This window comes from Odontesthes bonariensis, chromosome 11 (genome assembly GCF_027942865.1).
Source record: "Odontesthes bonariensis isolate fOdoBon6 chromosome 11, fOdoBon6.hap1, whole genome shotgun sequence".
NCBI classification, from domain to species: Eukaryota; Metazoa; Chordata; class Actinopteri; order Atheriniformes; family Atherinopsidae; genus Odontesthes; species Odontesthes bonariensis.
Window position 1 is genome coordinate 37,384,803 of NC_134516.1, and position 26,930 is coordinate 37,411,732.

Consider the following 26,930-nt stretch of genomic DNA (forward strand, 5'->3'; position numbering starts at 1 on the left):
TATCTGTACAACACTTTATTGAGGACATGTACAAACCAAATTCAACCAGCAAAGTAACATTAATCAGATGCAACAGACCTGGATATGAGCAAAGCTTGTAAATATTTAAAGTGAGAATAAAAACTCATCAAGGCCAAAGCAAAAGGCAGCAGGACATTCTACTCCATTATTTACAGCTATGGTCGTGTGATCCAAGCTATCCCGACACACAAGCTGATGGTGCATCTGTGAGTCTGAGGAACGTACCACACTCAGGAAGTAGAAAAAGATGGCCAGAACTGATCTGAAGAGGCTGAGAACCTGTAAAAACGTGACCCTAAAAGAAAGACTCGAGTGTCAGTGCAATTAAACTGGAAAACTTTATGTCTTAGTTCCAGCTGACTGGTTAGGATTCCAGCAGCATCACTGGAGGGCCCTGAATGCTACACCAGCTAGCTGCTAACTTTAAAAAGAGGCTAGCAAAGAGCCGGTTCTCTGAGGACTTATTCCTGAAAGCAGAATGCTTCACATTCAACATCTGATTTATCGCTAAAAGAAACTTAAAAACAAAGAAATGAAGCAGAAACAAGAGAAAACCCGTCCTTATACTTAAAGCTGCACTCCTACAAACTAATAGAAAACCATTGTGTGCGTACATGTAGCCCTTTGCTAACTTTCCAAGCAGCGGTTTATATAAAAAGCTCCTTCAGCTGGATATCCAACCAGAGTAACATTTATCTCAGGCCAACTGCTCTGAGACCGTCCCTTAAATTGAAGAATATATTTGCCTAAAAATAAATCATTTCCAATTCTTTACATGCTGCTGTTTTGATGCTTTTGATACTTTTAGCAGTGAACGTGCGCCTCCTCCTGCAGCATGTTGCTGCACCAAGGCCACAAACCCTTCCTCCTCTGAATCTTTGGGTTTAAATGACCTGGGAGGAGATTCTCAGATGCTTCACAGTGATATAGATGGGGTTCGTTATAAGCATGTGAAAGGTGTGTGTGACTGAAGTCAGTCAGAAAGGAAGGAAAGACGGAGCTGATTGTGTTGGAGCTGAGCAGAGAGTTCCAGTTCTTAAAGGGTAAAGTTCACATGAAAATGCTGCTGGGAACTTCTCTTTACGGGACCAGAGACGTCCAAAGGCTCAAAGGTCTGCGTGGGCACCTAGTTGGTCTGGAGCAGGTTGCTGAGAGCTGCAAAGGAAAAGAAACAACACTGAGAGTCTGAAGGGCGGATGAAGCTATCCAGCTGGAGTCCGTCAGAGGCTGCAGATCCAGAACCAGTCCACCTGGAAACCTGCTTCAGTTCCAGCACGGAGCCAGAGGCCACGTTTCTGGATGTTTTACAGCATGAACAAACTCACCTTGTGGCTCAGAGTGAGTGCCCTGGTGTCCCTTCCCGCTCTCTGGATCTGCACCTGAGGGGGCAACACTCTGATCAGGGTGGGCTTGGGGTGGCAGCACACTGAGAACCTCTGAGATGCAGACGCACACACTGACCTCCCTGCAGCTTGAAGCACAGCTTCTTCTTCTGGTAGGCCACGTAGCTGGAGACGGCCCCCATCAGAGCCACCCCGATGGCGCTGACGATGCCGGCGATCTGCCCGGATCCTGCCTCTGCTGCACAGGGAGAAAGACTGAGGCTGGAGCCGCTACTCACCAGCTGCTTACTGACATGAACACACTCCTTCTGTAATCAGGGGAAGCATGGACCTAAATGTGTGCACCCTCACCTTAGATCAAGTCAGGTTCAAAGTGTGATGAATAATAGGGCTGGGAGAGTTAACTCGTCAATTATTTAACGCCGATAAACATTTTATCACGCATTAACGCAGGTTTTATCGTTTATTTTATTAAAAATAATACAAAAAAATTTAACTTTTTTTTGGTGAGGGGGGGCTTTTGTGCCTTTAATGGATGGAAAGTTCAGAGAGAGGGGGAACAACATGCAGCAAAGGGCCGTCAGATGTGGGACTGTAACCGGGGCCAGCTGCAGCGAGGACTATAGCCTCTGTACATGGGGCGCCTGCTCAACCCACTACGCCACGGACCACCCCTGTTTTATTATTTATTTTATTATTGTAAAAGTCTGTTGCTCACAGGCTTTTATTTTGTAAAAGTCTGTTGCTGTCTGCTGAGGAACCGGAAAAGAAAGTAATCGGCGGATCCATCAAACATGGAGAAGGGTACGGAACTTTTACTCGGCCATTTTCATTTTAAAGTTCTTCCAGACGGCGGAGTCGACAGAACCAAAGTCATCTGTAAACACTGCCAAGTTGAATTGTCTTCTCAGCGTAGTAGTTCCAGTCTAAAATATCACTTAAAGGCAAAACACACAACTGATAGCAGCAAGTCATTCAAGGAAACAGACAGTGGAGCGAGGCTTCTACATAAAAACTACAGAAAGATGCTGATGTTAAAAGTGTGTTTGCATAACAAATGTTATGGCATTTTCATTCATATGGCAGCACATTTAAAATAAAACTAAATGCTAAAGGCTATACGCTACTTTTGGATTCATTTTTGGATTCTGCGTACAAATGCGATTAATCGTGATTAATCAGGGAAATTATTAATATTAAATATTTTAATCGTTGCCCAGCCCTAATGAATAACCATGAGCACACGGATCAATAGGACCTAAACTCTTTAGATTGAACATGCAAAAGTCTCATTAAATATGTTGCAATAATAAACTTGATCTGTTTGTCTTTCTTTAATGTGCAGATGAATCCACTGATAGAGCTGAAGTTATTTTAGTTTCAGCTGGTGCCACCATGTGTGAGACCTCTGCTGTCCACCGGGCGGCGCCCAACAGCTTCTAACGGAGCTGGCAACAAGCAGCCGTGAGCACAGAGGCAACAGGGAGGAGAAGCAGGGAGGGCCGACACCCACAGAGACTCAGAGGAGGACAAAGCGCTGGATTAAAGCCGCTCAGCGAACACGCCCAGAGCCCAGAGACATGAGTAAGGCACGCGCACGTGAGGCCCGACCGCCCTGCGCTGCAGTGGAGGAAACAGGGAGCGGTCTGAGCACTAAAGTCACAGGAAGAAAGAAAGAAAGAAAGGAGGCCAGCCTAATGCACAGAGAGAAGGAGCATCAAACCGGTTCATGAGGTAGGAGGAGGAGAACCAAGAGGGAAAAACCAAAGTCTTTCCACTGCTTCATGGCGGCTGATATGTGCACGTGCATGAGCTTACTATGGGTCAGCTGGTGTGTTTGCTTCCTGACCCTAACCCTAACACTGACCCTAACCCCGACCCTAACCCCGACCCCAACACTGACCCTAACCCTGACACTAACCCTAACCTCGACCCTGACCCTGACACTAACCCTGACACTAACCCTAACCCCAACCCTGACACTAACCTTAACCCCGACCCTGACCCTAACCTCGACCCTGACACTAACCCTAACCCCAACCCTGACCCTAACCCTGACCCTATCCCCGACCCTAACCCCAACCCTGACCCTCACCCTGACCCTATCCCCGACCCTATCCCCGACCCTAACCCTGACACTAACCCTGACACTAACCCTAAGCCCGACCCTGACCCTATCCCCGACCCTAACCCCAACCCTGACCCTGACCCTGACACTAACCCTAACCCCAACCCTAACCCTAACCCTGACACTAACCCTAACCCTGACACTAACCCTAACCCCAACCCTGACCCTAACCCCAACCCCAACCCCAACCCTCACCCCGACCCTGCCCCAGACAGATTGAACCATGTGCATCACATCATGTCAGGTGAAATAATGCAAGAATCAACAGTTTGTTGTTCCTCTGCCAGGAATAGAGCTCAGCTCTCCTCTGAGCCCATTCCACAGCTTTCCTTTATTCAGGACACAGTTCATACACGTTCAACTGCAGAGAATCCTGCTGCTCACCAGACAGCAAACAGAGGGAAAAACAGCATCTGACCCTAAGAGTGGAGACCCTGGGACCCAAGGAAAGGTGGCACTCTGTCAGCAGGGTGCAAAGAATGCTGACTGAGCTGATGGGTGGGACGCTCTGCTCCCATCAGACCAACTTTAAGCAACATTATTATCTGATCAGCTCACACCTGAGCTCCGGCTCCCCTTTAAAGGTTTAATAAAAAAGCAAACTGCCCCTTTAAGACTCTATGCAACACACATCTGCATGAACCCGAAACCCAACGACAGCATGACTCAGAAAAACAGAAAAACACGTTCAGCATCCCATCCACACACAAAACAGCATATTTATGAGCCATCACAGGGTGGAGCGCGTCCAACCACACCCGGAAACCGGGCGTGTGCGCTCACTGCCATCCACAGTCACGGCTCATTGGTGAGCCTGCAGTTGGCTGAGATTCTACACTGCAGTGCCTGTGGTGGGAGGGGCTGTGGAGGATAAAGAACAGGAACACAAAGAAAAGGACCACGTAGTCTAAAGAAAACACAGGAACCGAAATAAGCCCTCAGAGCGGTCAGAGTTCAGTCTGAGAGCTGGGGGCAGCAGCTCAGGGCAGCAGCTCAGGAAGGGCCTGCAGGAGCTCCATGGCCCTCTCTAACAGAGGAGCTAACATCTGCTTTAAGTTGGAAATCCACACATGGAATTCCTCTGGAGTGTTAGCATTAAGCATCTTCAGGATCTGGCCCCACAGAAGGTCTGGATCTGCAACGACACACAATCGTAGCAGGGTTTTAGCCAGAGGAACCAGACTTGGACTTCTGTGCTAGCAGGCAGGGTTAGCGAGCGAGCTAACCTCAGGCTCAGGGTTAGCTAGCCAACTAACCTCAGGCTCAGGATTAGCTCGCTAGCGAGAGAGCTAACCTCAGGCTCAGGTTTAGCTAGTGAGCGAGCTGACCTCAGGCTCAGGTTTAGCTAGTGAGCGAGCTGACCTCAGGCTGAGGTTTAGCTAGTGAGCGAGCTGACCTCAGGCTCAGGGTTAGCTAGCTAGCGAGCGAGCTAACCTCAGGCTCAGGTTTAGCTAGCTAGCTAACGAGCGAGCTAACCTCAGGCTCAGGTTTAGCTAGCTAGCTAGCGAGCGAGCTAACCTCAGGCTCAGGTTTAGCTAGCTAGCTAGCGAGCAAGCTGACCTCAGGCTCAGGTTTAGCTAGCTAGCTAGTGAGCAAGCTGACCTCAGGCTCAGATTTAGCTAGCAAGCGAGCTAACCTCAGGCTCAGGTTTAGCTAGCTAGCTAGCGAGCGAGCTAACCTCAGGCTGAGGTTTAGCTAGTGAGCGAGCTGACCTCAGGCTCAGGGTTAGCTAGCTAGCGAGCGAGCTAACCTCAGGCTCAGGTTTAGCTAGCTAGCTAGCGAGCGAGCTAACCTCAGGCTCAGGTTTAGCTAGCGAGCGAGCTAATCTCAGGCTTAGGGTTAGCTAGCGAGCGAGCTGACCTCAGGCTCAGGTTTAGCTAGCGAGCGAGCTAACCTCAGGCTCAGGTTTAGCTAGCTAGCTAGCGAGCAAGCTGACCTCAGGCTCAGGTTTAGCTAGCTAGCTAGCGAGCAAGCTGACCTCAGGCTCAGGTTTAGCTAGCTAGCTAGTGAGCAAGCTGACCTCAGGCTCAGGTTTAGCTAGCAAGCGAGCTAACAGGCTCAGGTTTAGCTAGCGAGCGAGCTAACCTCAGGCTCAGGTTTAGCTAGCGAGCGAGCTAACCTCAGGCTCAGGGTTAGCTAGCTTGCTAGCGAGCGAGCTGACCTCAGGCTCAGGTTTATCTAGCGAGCGAGCTAACCTCAGGCTCAGGTTTAGCTAGCTAGCTAGCGAGCAAGCTGACCTCAGGCTTAGCTAGCTAGCTAGCGAGCAAGCTGACCTCAGGCTCAGGTTTAGCTAGCGAGCGAGCTAACAGGCTCAGGTTTAGCTAGCGAGCGAGCTAACCTCAGGCTCAGGTTTAGCTAGTGAGCGAGCTAACCTCAGGCTCAGGTTTAGCTAGCGAGCGAGCTAACAGGCTCAGGTTTAGCTAGCAAGCGAGCTAACAGGCTCAGGGTTTAGCTAGCTAGCGAGCTAAGGCTCAGACTAACCTTCCCCACCTCCTGAGTCTGACACTTGAACTGGGAGGATCGGTTTGACTTTTAAAGTCAGAGAGCATCAGCTTCCCTGTGGACTCACTGGATGCTCTAACAGAAGGCTAATTAAATCCACTCAATGCCTGAAAGCCTTTTTACGCTGCCATGATCAAAGTGAACCTTTCCAGGGATCCTTTCCACCACAACTCTACAGCCAGCACTGCACCAGACAGAAGAGGGCTGCAGCTCTCTGAAGCTTGGCTACAGTAAACCCGGCCACACCATCAGACCTCCTCCTGCCGTTTCACAGAGCAGAACACAGCTCCACCTCCCCACGATGACACCAGGCTGCAGCAACACCACCATGACACACCGAGCCGGACCAAAACACGCCCACCGCACGGTAGCCCACCACACGGTAGCCCACCACACGGTAGCCCACCACCAGCGTGAGGAAGAAAACCACCAGCTGCTGGGTGTGAGCCCACAGCAGAAGCTGTGAGACTCACCTTGAGGCTGATCAACGGGACCTGGGGGGGGGGGGGGACACAGGGGAGGTCAGTCTTCATGTTAATGATCAGAGCCCATACTGCTAACATCTTCCAACAACTATTCATCACGCAGGCTCATCATCTTAGCTCAGCAAACAATTAGCCTTTAACCTTTTAAAAACAGCTTTTATTCCCCCGTTACTGCCTAAAGGAGAGCAGAGAGCAGAGTCTAACGGGGAAGTTAGAAGTGAGTAACCCCAGAGGACGTACCGTCAGGATCCAGGCCAGGGTCTGATGCACGGCCTGCAGGCAAAAGGAGAAGGAACATGCTCAAGTTAGACACCATGTGACCCTTTTCTACTTTCTACTTCTCCAAAGCTGGAGGGCTGTGGCTTTCCATCTCCCTCTTTGTTTGGTCCAAGACCAAATCCTATTTTTGGATCCTATTTCTAAAGTGCATTGAAAAATTTAAAAAAAAAATTAAAAAAAAAAATAAATTAAAAAAGTTTCAGTGCAATCTGTTGGTTTCCTTAGCTAGGAAATTGTTTTTGAATTGGCTCTATATGAACGAATTGGATTCTTTTATGAATAATTATGATTACAATTAATTGAATTCCAATTGGCTTGAATTGGACTTTATAATCTAAGTGCCTTGAGATGACATTTGTTGTATTTGGCACTATATAAATAAAAATGAATTGAATTGAATTGAATTGAAATGACTGAAATCCATCCATCATCTTCCTCTTATCTGAGGTCGGGTCTCAGAACCAGCAGGTACCCCTCTCCCCCTCTCCAGCTCCTCCTGGGGGTCCTGAGGTGTGCCCAGGTCAGATGGGATATATAATCCCTCCAGTGAGTTCTGGTTCTGACCCGGGGCCTCCTAACCAGGAGGCATCCTAACAGATGAACCCCCTCAGCTGACTCCTTTCTATGTGGAGGAGCAGCGGTTCTACTCCCAGCTCCCTCTGGACGCTGGAGCTCCTCCCCCTATTTCTAAGGCTGAGCCCCGCCCCCCAGACGGTGGAGCTCCTCCCCATATCTTTAAGGCTGAGCCCCGCCCCCCTCTGGAGGAAACTCATTTCAGCCGCTCGTATCATTCTTTGGGTGGCAGACCTGTGGGCACAGGGAGGGTTCTATGGTTTCTGGGTAATGTGATCCAGCAGCAGTTGTGCAGCAACTTGTGATTCCCACACATCAATAGCGGAGCAATGACTCCGACTGGAAGCTTGCTTAGGTTTCACTACTCAGAGGGTGGTAGTATCAGCTGTAGCTAATTTGCTGAGGGAGGGGGGCACTTTGATAACATTTAATAAGCAGCTGACACTTCAGAGGAATCCAAAGCCAAATCTAAATGTCTTAGCTCCTGAACGACCTCCATCAGGTTTGTAATCACCTCCACTCACGTCAAACAGGTCCGAGTCATCAAAGCTTCTCCCGCCTGGAAGAAACCACCAGCATAATGCAGTTTACATTAAGTTTACATGCAGTTTAATTCCATAGCATGTACAGAGACAGATGCTCCCTCAACACTCGAACACAGGGAACATGGATCAGTGCATGAGCTGGAGCCTGAGCCTGAGCCTGAGCTGGAGCCCGAGCTGGAGCCCGAGCTGGAGCCCGAGCTGGAGCCCGAGCTGGAGCCCGAGCTGGAGCCTGTGCTGGAGCCCGAGCTGGAGCCTGAGCTGGAGCCCGAGCTGGAGCCTGTGCTGGAGCCCGAGCTGGAGCCCGAGCTGGAGCCTGTGCTGGAGCCTGAGCTGGAGCCCGAGCTGGAGCCCGAGCTGGAGCCCGAGCTGGAGCCTGTGCTGGAGCCTGAGCTGGAGCCTGAGCTGGAGCCTGTGCTGGAGCATGAGCTGGAGCATGAGCTGGAGCCCGAGCTGGAGCATGAGCTGGAGCCCGAGCTGGAGCCTGTGCTGGAGCCTGAGCTGGAGCCCGAGCTGGAGCATGAGCTGGAGCCCGAGCTGGAGCCTGTGCTGGAGCCCGAGCTGGAGCCCGAGCTGGAGCCCGAGCTGGAGCCCGAGCTGGAGCCTGTGCTGGAGCCTGAGCTGGAGCCTGAGCTGGAGCCTGTGCTGGAGCCTGAGCTGGAGCCTGAGCTGGAGCCTGAGCTGGAGCCCGAGCTGGAGCCCGAGCATGAGCTGGAGCCCGAGCTGGAGCCCGAGCTGGAGCCCGAGCTGGAGCCCGAGCTGGAGCCCGAGCTGGAGCCCGAGCTGGAGCCCGAGCTGGAGCCCGAGCTGGAGCCCGTGCTGGAGCCTGAGCTGGAGCCTGAGCTGGAGCCTGAGCTGGAGCCTGTGCTGGAGCCTGAGCTGGAGCCTGAGCTGGAGCCTGAGCTGGAGCATGAGCTGGAGCCTGTGTTGGAGCATGAGCTGACTCACCTCCTCCACTCTTTGGTGGTTTGACAGGGGGCTTGTCAGTTTGGGGGTCTGCTGACACAAAGACACAGAGTCAGGAACAGAAAGAAAGCTTCAGATGAAAGAACCACTTCAAGTCCAAACCAGTCAAACAGCTTTACCTGGTTTCAGGGCGTCCTCCAGATCAAATCCATCGAAGCCACCTGGAATTAGCAGTTACAAACCGTAAACGGTCACTTCACCTGACAGATGCACTGACCGTGCAACATCTGTGAGGCCAGATGTGAGCCTAACCTACCAGAATCTCCAGAACTTGGTTTCTTGGGTTTTTCAGCGGGTGGATCAACTGCAGAAATAAAGACTGAGTTACACAACAGATCACCAGGTTTGTAAGCAGGTCAGACCATGGGGGGGGTTTACCTGCTCCAAACGCATCCAGGAGGTCCAGCTCACCTGAGGAGGAAGGAAGCAGGATCAGTTCAGACACCATGAGCAAACAGATGTGGCAGAGCAGAGTGAGATGATCTAAAACATGCCAGGCCACCTCGGGCCTTAAGGCCACCTCGGGCCTTATGGCCACCTCGGGCCTTAAGGCCACCTCGGGCCTTAAGGCCACCTCGGGCCTTATGGCCACCTCGGGCCTTAAGGCCACCTCGGGCCTTATGGCCACCTCGGGCCTTAAGGCCACCTCGGGCCTTATGGCCACCTCGGGCCTTAAGGCCACCTCGGGCCTTATGGCCACCTCGGGCCTTAAGGCCACCTCGGGCCTTAAGCCTGATTTATACTCGGAAACCAGGTCGTCTGCGTGTGTGTCGCAGTTAACGCAGACACTACGCAGACACTCTGGTGCACCTCCTCAAAATTGTAACTCACCGCAGACAGTGCCGCAGACATCGCCGCAGGGAGGAGAGAAAGGAGGCCTCTGATTGGTCAACTCTACATCCGCTCTACACTAAGCGTATTTCCGGTTTGCTAACCGGCTGACGCTAACCGTGCTAACCGTGATGATTCTTTCGCCTCTCTGCCAGCTCTAGTAGTAGCAATATTTCTTCTATTTCTAGATCGATCAGCTGCATCTCAATCAAAGTGCGCATTCGTCCAGTCGCCATTGTTGTTGAATGACCTCCGTAACCGAAACACCCACAATCCTAGCTTGTTCGTGATTGTCCCTCTTGCGTTGTGGCGTGGGATTAACATAGCGCAGACAGCGCTTCAAGGCATAAATCAAAAATAACTGCGTCGTGTCTGCGACAAGCTCACTGCGACACACTGCTGCGAAGTATACACGAGCCTTTATGGCCACCTCGGGCCTTAAGGCCACCTCGGGCCTTATGGCCACCTCGGGCCTTATGGCCACCTCGGGCCTTATGGTCACCTCGGGCCTTAAGGCCACCTCGGGCCTTAAGGCCACCTCGGGCCTTATGGCCACCTCGGGCCTTAAGGCCACCTCGGGCCTTATGGCCACCTCGGGCCTTAAGGCCACCTCGGGCCTTAAGGCCACCTCGGGCCTTAAGGCCACCTCGGGCTTTAGATCCCCATGAGAAAACACTGGATAAATAAGTATATAATAAAATAATTAAAAAATAAATATTTAAAATAATGGATGAATAGATAAAAGTAAACTAAACCAAAATAAATAATAAAAATATAATAATAAATCAAATAAAAATAAATTGAATAAAATTCAGCTGTAAGCTAAATTAAAAAGGTAGGCCTTGAGCCTCTTTAAAAACATCAACTCTGCAGCCCTGAGCTTCTCTGGCAGGCTGTTCCACAGATGAGGTCCATAATAGTGGAACGACGTCTCACCATAAGTTTTGGTTCGTACTTTAGGAACAACTAAAAGGCCGGTACCAGGGGACCTCAGGGTCCGCGAGGGCTCATAATTTAAAAGCAGAGCAGATGGATAAGAAGGCCCAAGACCATTAAGACCTATATAAACAACTAAAAGAACCTTAAAATCAATCCTGAAATTTAAAACTGCTGTAATGTGTTCCCACCCTCTGGTCTTTGTCAGCACACGTGCAGCTGAATTCTGTATTAATTGTAGGAAATAAATACAGACCAGAGAGCAGGGCATTACAATAATCTGTTCTACTAGAAATAAAAGCATGCATCAGCACCTCTGTGCTGGCAGGAGAGAGACTCCGGCAATATTTTTAAGATGATAAAATCCTGTCTTTGTTACATTTCTACTATGTGGGATAAAATCCAGCACAGAGTCAAAAAGAGCACCCAGATGTTTCACACGTCGAGAAGATTTAAAGTTTTGTATTTTTGGTAAAATGATCTCTCTCTCTTGTCTTCAGGACCGATAATTAAAACTTCAGTCTTGTCCTGGTGGAGCTGTAAGAAATTCTCTGCCATCCAAAAGAACATTAACTGGTTCCAGGTCATCAGGAGACACGGCGATGTAAAGCTGTGTATCATCAGCATAGCTGTGAACACCAATGCCATGTCTCCTGATGATTAAAGCCACATCACTGCGTGCAGCAGCAGCCAGAGGAGAGGAAACGCCCTCTGCTGCGTGACAATATCTGGGTCAGGGCGTGCAGAAGGACTGTGAGCAGCAGTCGCTGCTGAGCTTCTTTCTTTTCATCTGCACACACCCACGCTTCCAGAGAAAGGAAACAGGAGGCGCAGCTTAACCTGAGTCAGCTGCGCTCCCGAATACATGTTCAGGGGGCCAAATTCCACACTTTTTCTACAGGTACCGAGGCTCCAGCAGCAAGTGGCAGGCGGTTATGTCTTTGGACTCCTTTTAGTGGCTGTAAAATAGAGAGAACTCAGACAGACTGTGGGTGTTTGATGGGCAGAAATCACAGGTGTGGTCAGCCAGGCGATTCGATTGGCTGGTTGAACTTATCTCAGCTTTCCAGGTGCGGTATCAAAGCAAAGCACATCCCAACATGGAATCACATCAGTGTGACATTTGTGTTTCTGGCATGAAAAATGTGGACGTATGGATGACTTAAATGGAATATAGATGTTTGGAGACATTTTGGTTCCATGTTTAACAGATGATTCATACATATTCATTATGTGGGTTGTATTCTGCGCTGTGGGGAAGGTCAGGGCCGCTCGCTCCCTCCAGTTTTGTTGATTCCCATCAGCTGCCTTCTTGGCTCCATTCAGATATTATATTTCCTATCCCATGCTTCCTGTAACTGGTAACGTTTTACTCAGTTACAGTAAAAATATGGAAGGCTAAAACTGCCATAATCCGAAATGAATTTTTTTTTAAAAAGCTTCTAAATCTAAAATAAACACACGGTTTTTACAAAGATGAAAGAATTGAATGTGAAAGAAATTGTTTTTCTGCTTTGATTTGAACCTGCATTCATTGCAGTTTGTGTCAATGTTGCTTTTTATTAACGTCTCGACTTTAATTGGAAGATGTTTAATTTTACATGTTTATTTCTGTATTTTTATTCCCTCCAAACGACTTTTTTTTAATTCAATTTCGATTACAACACACATTTTTAGAATTGGTTAGGATAGATAGATCGAAGGAAAAGATACTTACCACCACTTTTGTCCTTCTCTGGGGCCTTGGGCTGCTCTTTGGGCGCAGGTGTTGGATCTACAGGAACAAGAACACATTCACGGTGTCACCGTGTCTCCTTCCAAGTGAAAGTAAAAAGCCAAACTAAAGAGGGTCACTCACCTAGGTCAAGGAGGGCATCTCCCAGGTCGAACCCTGCATGAGGAGGACAGGAAGAGCCCCGTTACAATTCAACAAGAGACACAACAACCCTGCCCCGTTACAATTCAACCAGAGACACAACAACCCTTCCCCGTTACAATTCAACATGAGACACAACAACCCTGCCCCGTTACAATTCAACCAGAGACACAACAACCCTGCCCCGTTACAATTCAACATGAGACACAACAACCCTGCCCCGTTACAATTCAACAAGAGACACAACAACCCTGCCCCGTTACAATTCAACCAGACACACAACAACCCTGCCCCGTTACAATTCAACCAGAGACACAACAACCCTGCCCCGTTACAATTCAACCAGAGACACAACAACCCTGCCCCGTTACAATTCAACATGAGACACAACAACCCTGCCCCGTTACAATTCAACAAGAGACACAACAACCCTGCCCCGTTACAATTCAACCAGAGACACAACAACCCTGCCCCGTTACAATTCAACAAGAGACACAACAACCCTGCCCCGTTACAATTCAACCAGAGACACAACAACCCTGCCCCGTTACAATTCAACAAGAGACACAACAACCCTGCCCCGTTACAATTCAACAAGAGACACAACAACCCTGTCCCGTTACAATTCAACAAGACACAACAACCCTGTCCCGTTACAATTCAACAAGAGACACAACAACCCTGCCCCGTTACAATTCAACAAGAGACACAACAACCCTGCCCCGTTACAATTCAACAAGAGACACAACAACCCTGCCCCGTTACAATTCAACCAGAGACACACAACCCTGCCCCGTTACAATTCAACAAGAGACACAACAACCCTGCCCCGTTACAATTCAACAAGAGACGCAACAACCCTGCCCCGTTACAATTCAACAAGAGACGCAACAACCCTGCCCCGTTACAATTCAACAAGAGACGCAACAACCCTGCCCCGTTACAATTCAACAAGAGACGCAACAACCCTGTCCCGTTACAATTCAACAAGAGACGCAACAACCCTGTCCCGTTACAATTCAACAAGAGACGCAACAACCCTGTCCCGTTACAATTCAACAAGAGACGCAACAACCCTGTCCCGTTACAATTCAACAAGAGACGCAACAACCCTGTCAGGTTACAATTCAACAAGAGACGCAACAACCCTGTCCCGTTACAATTCAACAAGAGACACAACAACCCTGTCCCGTTACAATTCAACAAGAGACACAACAACCCTGCCCCGTTACAATTCAACCAGAGACACAACAACCCTGCCCCGTTACAATTCAACCAGAGACACAACAACCCTGCCCCGTTACAATTCAACAAGAGACGCAACAACCCTGCCCCGTTACAATTCAACCAGAGACGCAACAACCCTGCCCCGTTACAATTCAACCAGAGACACAACAACCCTGTCCCGTTACAATTCAACCAGAGACACAACAACCCTGCCCCGTTACAATTCAACCAGAGACAACAACCCTGCCCCGTTACAATTCAACCAGAGACAACAACCCTGCCCCGTTACAATTCAACCAGAGACACAACAACCCTGTCCCGTTACAATTCAACCAGAGACACAACAACCCTGCCCCGTTACAATTCAACCAGAGACACAACAACCCTGCCCCGTTACAATTCAACCAGAGACAACAACCCTGCCCCGTTACAATTCAACCAGAGACAACAACCCTGCCCCGTTACAATTCAACCAGAGACACAACAACCCTGTCCCGTTACAATTCAACCAGAGACACAACAACCCTGCCCCGTTACAATTCAACCAGAGACACAACAACCCTGCCCCGTTACAATTCAACCAGAGACAACAACCCTGCCCCGTTACAATTCAACAAGAGACAACAACCCTGTCCCGTTACAATTCAACAAGAGACACAACAACCCTGTCCCGTTACAATTCAACAAGAGACACAACAACCCTGTCCCGTTACAATTCAACAAGAGACACAACAACCCTGTCCCGTTACAATTCAACCAGAGACACAACAACCCTGTCCCGTTACAATTCAACAAGAGACACAACAACCCTGTCCCGTTACAATTCAACCAGAGACACAACAACCCTGTCCCGTTACAATTCAACAAGAGACACAACAACCCTGCCCCGTTACAATTCAACCAGAGACACAACAACCCTGTCCCGTTACAATTCAACCAGAGACACAACAACCCTGTCCCGTTACAATTCAACCAGAGACACAACAACCCTGTCCCGTTACAATTCAACAAGAGACACAACAACCCTGTCCCGTTACAATTCAACAAGAGACACAACAACCCTGTCCCGTTACAATTCAACAAGAGACGCAACAACCCTGTCCCGTTACAATTCAACAAGAGACGCAACAACTCTGTCCCGTTACAATTCAACAAGAGACACAATAACCCTGTCCCGTTACAATTCAACAAGAGACACAACAACCCTGTCCCGTTACAATTCAACAAGAGACACAACAACCCTGTCCCGTTACAATTCAACAAGAGACACAACAACCCTGTCCCGTTACAATTCAACAAGAGACACAACAACCCTGCCCCGTTACAATTCAACAAGAGACACAACAACCCTGTCAGGTTACAATTCAACAAGAGACACAACAACCCTGCCCCGTTACAATTCAACAAGAGACGCAACAACCCTGTCCCGTTACAATTCAACAAGAGACACAATAACCCTGTCCCGTTACAATTCAACAAGAGACACAACAACCCTGTCCCGTTACAATTCAACCAGAGACACAACAACCCTGCCCCGTTACAATTCAACAAGAGACGCAACAACCCTGTCCCGTTACAATTCAACAAGAGACACAATAACCCTGTCCCGTTACAATTCAACAAGAGACACAACAACCCTGTCCCGTTACAATTCAACCAGAGACACAACAACCCTGTCCCGTTACAATTCAACCAGAGACACAACAACCCTGCCACAGGCGACTGCCTCTGTACCTTCAGCTTCTTCCTGGAAACACATGTGTCTGTGTTTGGGAAACAGACGGTTTATTTGCTGGCTGCCATGGCAGCTCTGACTGACACACTGAGCAGCATGAGTCATTCCTGCGAGTAGTTTTTCCTCTAAGGAGGGTGTCTGATACTGTGGAACAACAAACCCCCCCCTTCAAGTACAACTTCCCCCCACCCACTCAGCCCGTGACCTGGCCTCGGTTAGCATAACATGCGTCCTAAATAAAGCTGTGCACGGAGGGAACGGGCACTGCCAGCACTGCTCTGATGAGTGGCTGCACAAAGACAAAAGCAAAGAACATTCGGACACTGAAGCGGCCGCAGGGGAACACAAAACAAATGTTTTTTATAGGGCTGGGCAACCATTAAAAAATTTTAATCGCGATTAATCGCATGATTTCCCTGATTAATCGCATTTGTACGCAAAATCCAAAAATTAATTCAAAAGTAGTGTATAGCTTTTAGCATTTAGCTTTATTTTAAATGTGCTGCCATATGAATGAAAGTGCCATAACATTTGTTGTGCAAACACACTTTTAACATCAGCATCTTTCTGTAGTTTTTATGTAGAAGCCTCGCTCCACTGTCTGTTTCCTTGAATGACTTGCTGCTATCAGTTGTGTGTTTTGCCTTTAAGTGATATTTTAGACTGGAACTACTACGCTGAGAAGACAATTCAACTTGGCAGTGTTTACAGATGACTTTGGTTCTGTCGACTCCGCCGTCTGGAAGAACTTTAAAATGAAAATGGCCGAGTAAAAGTTCCGTACCCTTCTCCATGTTTGGTGGATCCGCCGATTACTTTCTTTTCCGGTTCCTCAGCAGACAGCAACAGACTTTTACAAAATAAAAGCCTGTGAGCAACAGACTTTTACAATAATAAAATAAATAATAAAACAGGGGTGGTCCGTGGCGTAGTGGGTTGAGCAGCCGCCCCATGTACAGAGGCTATAGTCCTCGCTGCAGCTGGCCCCGGTTCGAGCCACGCATCGGACGGCCCTGTGCTGCATGTTGTTCCCCCTCTCTCTGCTTCCTGTCTCTCTGAACTTTCCTATCCATTAAAGGCACACAAGCCCCCCAAAAAAATATTTTGTTAAATTTTTGTTGTATTTTTAAAATAAAAAATAAAAAAATGAAAAACTAATCATTAATGCGTGATAAAATATTTATCGTTGTTAAATAATTAACGAGTGTGATGGGAAAATTCTTAGTTGTCCCATTTTATCCAAAGTCTGTTGTTTTCCATCTGAACTATTCAACTTGTGACCCTTCTGTATGGTCAGTGAGGGAAAACAGATGTTTACTCTATTGGGGAATGTTTATGGTCGACACCTTTTGGGGAGGTTAGCTCAAGGGGGTTGTAAAGAGGCTACCTCACTAACTGTTATTTCAGATGTATAAGAGAGCACAGAGGAGGGGGATTTTTGTTTATTGTTCTTTGTTCCCAACCTGAGGGGGAGAGATGACCCCACTATATAAGGAAGGGCTGTGACTGCATTCTGGGCTCTCTGTCCTACACAGGAGACTGTTCAAACGCTGTGTGCCTTTGAATAAAACTTACAGAAAGACAAAATCTAGATTTTCTCTTGTTATTGAGTAACTTCTTATCCACCTTGATAAAAATTCCACTACAACCTTGGCGTCACGAGCAGGATTTGACGCGCCAGAGGAACGCAGCAGGGGATAAGGACGCTTGGCCAGCCTGGAGAATCAAAATTGTCTTCAGTCCACCAAAGTTGAAAGAGGGGAGTCCTAGAGCCTGCTGGCGGTTTCTGGCCGATCGAATCCGGACCATAGATTTACAAATATATCTGGGTGAGAAGATGGTTCCGGAACCTCAAGGCATCAGGGGTGTCTCCAGACTCTGCATATTATAAAATTATGGAAGAAAAAAGGTGGAGATGATTGTGTTAAATGTGCTTTAATTTGGGAAAATAAGTTTGGTTTTCCACAGGGTGGAAGTTTGAGTGTGAACCAGTTAAATAAAGTAAAAGAGTTTATGGATGGAGATTGGGAGAAAAATAAGAATAAAATTAAAAACAAGATTTAGATCAGAGATAAATATGGGTAAAGTGTTGGAATGAATGGATTACGGAAGCCGTACCTAAGAAAAAAAAAAGAAAGTCGGAACTGAAACAAATGGCAGGGAGGAAAGATTTGTCTGGGGACGTGGGTAACAGATATGACAATGCTGGTCATTCTGTCGATAGTCCCACATTTCCACCTCCATATAGACCTAGTGATGCTTCACCCTCTTTGCTTATGCTCCATTACAGATGGATTTGCAGGCCCTCCAGATGGCTGACCCGGATCTAGACTCCCGTCCCCCTCCACAGCCCGTGCGTCAGCCTGGAAATCGGCCTGAAAGTCAGCCCGCGGATCAATCCGCACATCAGCCTGTGGTGAAGATGGCGATTTAAATCATCAAAATGGCCCATGGTATGCTGCCATGTAACATCTGTATGCTGATTTGATTACAAAGTTTCCACAGAGGAGTGATTGTGCCGTTTTACAACAAGTGAAACAACGTCCTGATGAGACTGTCCCTGATTTTCTTCATCGCATGGAAGAAGCGTTTAATAAACACTCGGGTTTAGAACGCCCCGCTGACTTTACTGTTTTGGGCCCCTGGGAGAAAATGCTGTGTGGGTACATCATGGAAGGACTTCTCCCTGAGATCGCTGCGCAAACCAAGACTCTTTATGATGGATGGAGACATGGAGTATGGTTTGAGGAACTGAGAAGACATGCTTTACACAGCGATGACGTTATCAACGACAGGAAGAAGAAAAAAGTAGATAAAAGAGAGACTGAGTTGCATAATGCTGCCTTGACTTTGTATTTTGCCACCAATCAAAGTGGTTCCCGAGGACGGCGAGGCAGAGGTCGGGGAAGAGGACATGTGGCCCCGCTCCGATGCTTGCCATAATTGTGGACAGTTTGGACATTGGAGAAATGAATTTTCAGAGAAATTGCAGCAACCTGACAACGGCTACTGACGGGTGGAGGACGGGACCCTGGATCCGGCTGCCACTCGTAGTGAGAAGGGACCTCTCAAGGGGGCGTGAGATCACACAGACACACACACGGTTGCATGATGATTCTGATTCACATAGGGTGCTTACAGAGGCAATCATACACTTAGAAGGTGCCACAGCTGTTTTATCAGGCACGTATCTTCATACACAGACCCCTGCCTTTAAAAGAATGCCTATGTTTTTTTATGATGTGATGGGTGAAGAAATTTATTTTGTTGTTGAGTGAGGAGCAACTCACTCTGTTTTATCAGCTAAATGTATCAACGAGAAGCCAAAACTTAGTGGTCGCTATGTTCATTCTGTCTCTGCTTCAGGTGAAACAGTTACAGAAGGCTTCTCGGTTTCCTTAGAATGTTCCACTCGTCAGGGCGTGGAATTGAAACATTCTTTTTTGGTGTCTCCTTTGTGTCCTTTAAATTTGATGGGTAGAGATTTGATGTGTAGATTAAAAATAGCTATTACTTTGACTTCGGATGGACTGACAGTTCACACCCAGGATGACTTTGACTACACCGCAGCATATTGGACTCAAAATCAATTTTTGTATGCATATGAGTGGAAGCTTCCAGCTGGGCCTGCATCCCAGCATTTTGTCACATTAGCAGTAAATGCTGTGACACCTGACAGTGATATAATGGCTGCAGATGATTTGGATTGTATTTCATATGTGTCTGATGGACCTGATTTTGAATATGAGGACAGTTGGTATGAAATCACAGATGAGGGAGTGCATCTCTCTGACATGTACTGGAATGATCACACAGCAGCTTTATCTGTAACTTTGACTTCTGAACAGCTGAATTTATTTCAAGCTTTTGGCTCGGTGCCATACCGAGCTGTATGTGTTTTCTGTCCCTGTGTTGGCTAAGGCTAACAATATGGAATGGAAGGATGTGGGGATATTTGTTAAGAGCTGTCTCCTTGCCACAGATTGGAGGGAGACAGATGTGTTTGTGTCTCTTTCTCAAAATGCTTTTAAAAGGAATTGTCCCACTGTTGCCTGTAATCGTACAGTGCAGCTGATTTCACATTCACATCTATTGTTGGCTACTGCTTCTTCTGCGGATGCAGATCTCGCAAAGCTGCCTATTTCATTATGGGCAGCTCATAAATACAATGTTGGCCTTATTAAGGATTGTGAACCAGTTGTTATTATTGTTGTACCCGTCTTTGTCAGGGATACACTGAAGGTTCAACTATTTTTAACACAGCATTGAAAGAATCTCTGGCTGATTTGACTCTGACTCCTGGAACTGTCCTTATCCAATATGTTGATGATTTATTACTTTCAGCAGGATCTGCGGATCAATGTAGGACAGACATGTTGAAACTGTTTCAACATCTTCAAAGGAAAAAGTCACAAAGTTTCTAAATCTAAAGTGCAATTTGTGCAGGAAGAAGTGACGTTTCTTGGTCATGTTCTCTCATGAGCAGACAACTGTCCTCTCAGCGCATTGACGCAGTTCTGAACATCCCAAAACCTCTCACAAAGAAACACATGATGTCATTCTTGGGTATGACAGGTTATTGCAGAGCTCACATTGCAAATTACTCTGAGCTGGAAGCGCCATTGGCCAGCTTAATATATGGGAGGGGCTTGGCAGCAGCAGACAAAATTCAGTGGACTGCTGAGGCAGAATTGGCTTTCATTGATTTGAAAAACGCCTTGTCCTCTGTACCTGCATTGGCCTTACCAAATTCTGAGAAACCATTTATCCAAATGGTGGATGAAAAGGCTGGTTTCATGTCATCTGTGTTGTTGCAATCCCATGGTGATAAATTGCGACCTGTGGCTTATTATTCCAGTAAGCTTGACGCAGTCGCAGCGGGCCTACCTTGTTGTTTGCGTGCTGTTGCTGCAGCTGAGAAAGCAGTGTTAGCGTCACGTGACATTGTTGGATATAATCCACTGACAGTTTTTGTTCCACATTCTATCATCCTCCTGGAACAAAAGACGTCTCATTTATCTGCAGCAAGGTGGCTTAGATATTCATTATATTATTGGACATGCCTAACATTATAGTTAAACGCTGTATCACTTTAAAACCAGCCACACTTCTAAGGAGGATGGTTAAAAGTCAACTTCTGCTCACTAAGGGGGATGGAGAGCGGCATGACTGCGCAGCTGTTTTGAATGTTGTTTGTTCCCCCGTCCTGATAACGGGTCACCCCTTTGTCTAACCCTGATCTTGTCCTGTATGTTAATGGCTCCTCCTCTCGTTCTGCTGTGGGTTTGAATTAATTGTTTTAACTGAGGCTTGCAAGTTAGCGGAAAGAAAAAACTGTGACTATTTATTTATACAGATTCCAGATATGCTTTTGAGGTGGTCCACGATTGCGGAGCTTTGTGGAAGACATCGCTCCTTTTTAAAATCGGATGGAAAACCTATTTTGAATACGGCAGCAGATTCAGCAGCTAAAGTTGCTGCTCTGAGACCTCTGAATGAAACTTTCTTTTTTCTGACTGATCCACGTGCTGTTATGGTCCCTGAACTGCAATCATTTGCTACCCCACAGGAAAAAGAAAAATGGTGAGAAGCTGGCTGTACTTTTGCCAGCGGTTCTGGTTGGCATTTTTTCTGATGGTAGACCATGTCTGCCTGAACATTTTTTTCCTGGTTTGCTAAGTGGACGCACGGATTAGATCATGCGTCCAAAGGAGGAATGCTGGATATGGTTAAAAATATTGATATTGGTTATGTTAACTTTTGTGGGAGCTCTAATAATATAAATAAAAATACAGTCCATGCCCATGGTTCTATGTGATTAATTAAATTAATTTGGCAAAGTGAACTATTGATTAAAAACTCAAATGAAATTATATTATCAGGGATATAACGAGGAAGAGAAGGAAGGCATAGAGGATGTGAAATTCTGGTTGATTCAAGCAGAAAAGAAAGAAGGAACTAGAGAAAGTAAACGCAGAGAAAGAAAAAAGTCAAACCGCACCAAAACCAAAGTGATGTTTCACAGAAAGGAAGATGATGAAATGATGGTTTGTGTGTGGAGAATGCAAGTGGAGGAAGAAAGTGATGATGAGATTATGGTGGACAGATTTTTGTGAAAAGGAAAAAGGAAATTAAGGCAAGAGACTTATTTGTTCTCAAAGGAGCTGGATCACCCCTTTATTGATACAAATAAAATCTGCTAGAGAAAGATCCAGCTGGTACAGCCACAGCCTTTTTAACTGAAGGAAAGAATGTAGTGTCCCGATTACAAGACTATATGTCAACAGAAGCGTTGCATGTTACTCTTGGGTTTAAAAATAACCCAGGACCCGATGAAGATTATGAAAAACAATTAAAAAAAAGAGTAACCCCAGTAAAAATAACTTTGTTTCTCATGTATATGCGGATGAGGAATAGATCCAGAGCTAATTTGAGTCCTTTTGAAATCCTTTTTGGGAGACCCGCAAACACAGGAGGAGGACCCAATACTAACTTAAGCATGCTAATAACTGCTCATTTTGAATATTCCATGTTGGAATATTGTAAGGTTCTGTCACGTTCTCTTTCTGTCTCTCATCAGACAGTGAAAGCTGCCCTACCCAGTGGCTGATAGACCTCGGCACCAGTTCCAGCCAGGACAGTGGGTGCTGATCAAAGACACCAGGAGACGTCACTGGAGAGACAAACAGTGGAGAGGTCCGTCCAGATTCTGCTGGTGACTCACACTGCCATGAAGGTCCAGGGAAGAGACACCTGGGTTCATGCTACACACTGCAAAGTGTTCACCACACTATCTGAAGAGGATCCTGGTTCTGAACCCCCTACATAGAGGGGCTTCCAACGACCGCCCACCTGTACCAGACTGGTAACAGCCTGAAGCGCAGAAGCCACTCAGGAGAGGCAGCTGGAATTTTTTTTATTATTATATTGTTTTATGGTAGTGTTTCTTCTGTTTTATTACAAGAAGAAAGGACATCCCACTGCGAGATTACAATGCGGTTGTACGGGAGATGGTCTGTTCCAACACTGCATTGGTATTGCGAATATTCTGATCACCCCTGTTTTTATTTGGGGAAAAGGTACAGCAAAGACAGTTTGTGATTAATCTGAGTAATTATCCCAATAATACTCATCAGCTGACTCGAAGAGAGATTCATCACTTCCCTGACTACCATGATCATGCGGATAACATCTGGTGGCAACTGATGCGTCAAACGGCAAGAAAAATAAGGAATGACAGTTGCTATGTTTGTTGTTTGACTCCACATGCTATTAATGATCAACCAGTGTTGATATTAATGATTTGTCAATTGAATTAGAAAATCTTACTGCTGTAACTGAGGAAGGTTTCACTTTGCTGACAAAGGAACAGCAGGCTATAAGAACTATGAGTCTGCAAAATAGAATGTCTTTAGACTACTCATTAGCTGAGAAGGGAGGTGTCTGTCATTTAATAGGGGAACAATGTTGTACTTTTGTTCCTGATGTGTCTAATAACATGACTGACATCCATGGTAGATTACAGGAGTTGCTGACGACTCTACAGAAAGAAAACATGGGTTCCTCTGGGATCCTGTGTCCTGGTTACTGAGGATTGGAGTGATTATTTTCTTTTTCTTTTTGATTTTGATGTTTCTTTCGTGTTGCATTATTCCGATGGTTAAAGCTATGGTAATGAGACTGATTAATGTTTCCATGCTGAAAGTTGATACGGATGTTAACTTGATTTCTGTTTGTGATGATTCTGCATTTGAGATTACAGATTGCATGGATGAGGATTATATTATATGAAGATGCTAATGATGATGTAATAACTCTAAACTGTTTGGGGAGTTGAGACTGATATTTGGAATTATTGTAGTATAAATGAAGTTAGAAATTCTTTAACATTACTGTTCTCCTCATTATTTTAGCTTTATTTTGTTAGTAATCTGAAGGACATTAGTTCCGGGAAAGCAAAACATGAAAATGACACATGTGTTTGATATATTTTTTTTGTTTCCATTTTAATCTTTATGGTTTAGGACGATGGTTTTGTAGAATTTTATTTTGTTTTGTGATTATCTTGTAATCAGAAGAAAGGAGTGTGATGGGAAAATTCTTAGTTGTCCCATTTTATCCAAAGTCTGTTGTTTTCCATCTGAACTATTCAACTTGTGACCCTTCTGTATGGTCAGTGAGGGAAAACAGATGTTTACTCTATTGGGGAATGTTTATGGTCGACACCTTTTGGGGAGGTTAGCTCAAGGGGGTTGTAAAGAGGCTACCTCACTAACTGTTATTTCTAGTGATGCTCCGATCAGCATTTTTTGGACCGATCACCGATCACCGATCACCAAAGTCATGATCTGCCGATTGCCGATCACTGCCGATCACGGAAGGAATCGGACATTTCCATGCCTTTCATCGAGCAGAGAGTGCACCATTTATAGAAATTAAACCGCCAGAGGTAGCTGGGTACATGTAGAACAAGAATCTGGTGGAGTTTGCAGAAAACAATTGTTTTTTTTATTTTCTATTAATATTTTAATCTGCCCATATACATCATCCACTGGGTATGATTTCAGCATCAGATTATTAAACAATGATGCAGTGAAATAACTTGAAAATCTCCAAAGAGGTAGCTGGGGACATGTAGAACAAGATTCTGGTGGAGTCGGCAGAGAACATTTGGATTTGGTTCTAAAGGAAGTTTTCAAATCTGACTATGCAGAAATGAGTTTGATTCTGAATATGCTTCAATAATTTTGTTCTATCATTTTGTTTTAATCATTAAAAAGAATGTAGTAAAAAAAACAACCAAGTAATGACAGGTGTATGTATTCCAACAAATGAAAAATCAACTTCGATATAGATTTCTGAGTTTACGGGGTGCACTTGAATGCACCATAAATCCGCTCACACGCTTTACCGTATGAAGCGATGTAAACGGGCACTCGATTTTCAAGTGTAGCTAGCGCGAAGCGCAGATGGCGTGACCGCAGTAAGTTTCACATCTTTCTGACACACTTTGAAGAAATTCCAGACAGGAGAGGTCATGTTGTCGAGATGCACTGTAGAGGTTTTGCCTGTTCGGTTCTGTACACACGTCACGTACCACATTAGAAAGTGGTCGCTAGTAATTTACGTCAAAAAAAAAAAAAAAAGCTAGTAATTATGTCACATGATCGGCTTTTTGATCGGCATATTTTTCCGATCGCCGATCAGGCTATTTTTGGGCATTATCGGCCGATCATGATCGGCAGCCGATCGATCGGAGCATCACTAGTTATTTCAGATGTATAAGAGAGCACAGAGGAGGGGGATTTTTGTTTATTGTTCTTTGTTCCCAACCTGAGGGGGAGAGATGACCCCACTATATAAGGAAGTGCTGTGACTGCATTCTGGGCTCTCTGTCCTACACAGGAGACTGTTCAAACGCTGTGTGCCTTTGAATAAAACTTACAGAAAGACAAAATCTAGATTTTCTCTTGTTATTGAGTAACTTCTTATCCACCTTGATAAAAATTCCACTACACGAGTTAACGCGATAATAACGCGTTAACTCACCCAGCTCTAGTTTTTTTTCTCATTTTGCAGACGCTTTTATCCAATAAGTGTGTTTTCCATTTAAAAAAAACAAAAACAGGCTTCACACATGCTGCTCTGTGTTTGGCAGACAGACCCTCCTCACTGTCACCGGGACAAGCCGTTGGAAGTCTCAGATATGCTTTCAGGGTTACATTCAGGGTTATTCATCGTTCGTCTTTGCCTTTACTCGGCATCACATTTGCAGGAATCTGTAGAAATGTGGTGTTCTGAGCCACATCGTTCCCCTCAGACTTCAGTGAGCCCTGCTGTGAGCGTGCACAACGTGCACAGAACACGCCTTGGTGCCATGCCTGTGGTTTCAGCGTCATCCTGCCTTAACAGGAAGTCTGTACAAAGCCCACAGATGATCTGTAGCTATCTGCGAACACTTTTAAAATCAGAGCGGAGCTAAAACTCTGAGCCTACTCAATGATCTGAGTGGATCATCTGGAGGTGTTGAGGGACACCAGTCCTGGGTGTGAGGCTCTAACTGGTGTGGGGATGGAAACATCTTAAACACTTTAACAGCTCCATGTGAGCTTTGTTCCCACAGCAGCATTCCCAGGGAGGACAGCCCAGAGCGCATGCGTAATAAAGCCTTTTACATGTCCCATGAGCTGGAAAGTGTCCCCTTCTGTGGGCCTGCAGGAGCGGCTCCTCCTCTCACACCCAGCCGAACACAGTGTTCGCATGGCGGCCTCCCGCTGCCCCTACCCCCGCTGTTAGCAGCACACCCACTCCACCCAAACTCGGCTCATACATAACCTCCGCCCCACTTCCACAGCCTGCGCTGACACAAAAGTTCCAAACTCACCGTCCTGTGTCAGGGTTCCGGAAACAAGCAGAAGCAGAGAAACGATCCTCAGCGCGGGCTTCATGGCGGCTTTTCAGCGGGTTTTACTCCAACTTTCTCCGGCTGTGAACCTCGCAGCAGCGGAGCCGGCCTGTGTCTGCGGTGGGACGGGCTGCTGCTGGTGTCCGGTTACAGCGTGACTCAGCCGGGCCTGGGTGGGGCCGGCCGGCCGGCCGCCCCCGGCAGGGCGGAGTGCCAGCAGGCCGACATCTGAGGCACATTAAAGAGAGGCGCCGCGCGAGGAGGCACACACGAGGAGGCACGGTTACAGAGGCGGTCCTGGGTAGATTTATGCCCTGGGCGAACCATGCCCCCCCCCCCCCCCCCAAAAAAAAAGACTTTCCCGCCACCAACACAACAACATATTATATTATTTGTATTATTTATATAATACAGAGTCAGGACTAAACAAGGTGAGGCTGCGTTTCAGTTTTATGCTCCTAAAATCTGGAACAGTCTTCCAGAAGATGTGAAACAGGCCTCAACTCTGACAATGTTTAAATCCAGGCTGAAAACAGTTCTGTTTAGCTGTGCATATGACACCTGAAAGTATTTTATCTCCACTCTTCACTTTTAAATTAATTAATTAATGATTATTTTTAATGGGTTTTTTAATTTTAATTATTTTTTAATTTAAATGTTTTCTTTCTTTTTAATGATTTTATTGCCTTGTGATTTTATGTAGCTGTGAAACACTTTGAATTGCCTTGTGTACGAATTGTGCTCTATAAATTAAATTGCCTTGCCTTATATATTTATAATCTTAAATACAAAAAGGTACGAAAAGATACCACATGTACCTTACAAAATACCATGTCAATGTCTATTCGAAGTTATTTAAGTTATTTCATTTAGCATATAGCTCATAACAATAAAAATAAAATGAATTTGCTGCTTAGGTGGAGCGCACACCTCACCACTTCAACAGGTGATACACGCCGCTGATTGGTTCGTATGCATTACGGTCTGTGATTATTCCTGCTCATACAGGTGTTACAGGCCTCGGGATGAGTTACCTATCCACCAATACACAACTTCACAAATTAACCTTCTTTATTATTGT

The 26,930-nt window shown here is 46.4% G+C and overlaps 1 protein-coding gene across 3 annotated transcripts; it reads right to left on the bottom strand.

Moving 5' to 3' along the window:
• Positions 1–26,045, bottom strand: cd99 (CD99 molecule). Of its 3 annotated transcripts, none has more exons than XM_075478123.1 (13): positions 25,829–26,045; positions 12,465–12,497; positions 12,324–12,380; positions 9,218–9,250; positions 9,096–9,143; positions 8,959–9,000; positions 8,822–8,869; positions 7,846–7,890; positions 6,720–6,752; positions 6,468–6,488; positions 1,483–1,599; positions 1,347–1,400; positions 1–1,176 (listed from the first exon to the last, which is right to left on the bottom strand). In XM_075478123.1, the coding sequence occupies exons 1-13, from the start codon at positions 25,890–25,892 to the stop codon at positions 1,148–1,150; spliced, it is 624 nt and encodes a 207-aa protein (XP_075334238.1). In that variant the 5' UTR covers positions 25,893–26,045; the 3' UTR covers positions 1–1,147. The 3 variants fall into 3 exon arrangements, with proteins under 3 accessions (XP_075334238.1, XP_075334237.1, XP_075334236.1); XM_075478122.1 differs by having other exon boundaries at positions 1,483–1,602; positions 25,829–26,044; XM_075478121.1 differs by lacking the exon at positions 25,829–26,045 and adding an exon at positions 15,444–15,562 and having other exon boundaries at positions 1,483–1,602.
• Positions 26,046–26,930: the final 885 nt, after the last annotated feature.

Excerpts from the sequence above, each read along its gene's own strand:
- cd99 (XM_075478121.1), bottom strand. The coding sequence starts at position 15,549 with ATGACTCATGCTGCTCAGTGTGTCAGTCAGAGCTGCCATGGCAGCCAG. Across the intron at positions 12,498-15,443 it reads TTTCCAGGAAGAAGCTGAAG|GGTTCGACCTGGGAGATGCC; the intron begins GTACAGAGGCAG and ends CTCCTCATGCAG. Across the intron at positions 8,870-8,958 it reads GGAGGACGCCCTGAAACCAG|ACCCCCAAACTGACAAGCCC; the intron begins GTAAAGCTGTTT and ends TTGTGTCAGCAG.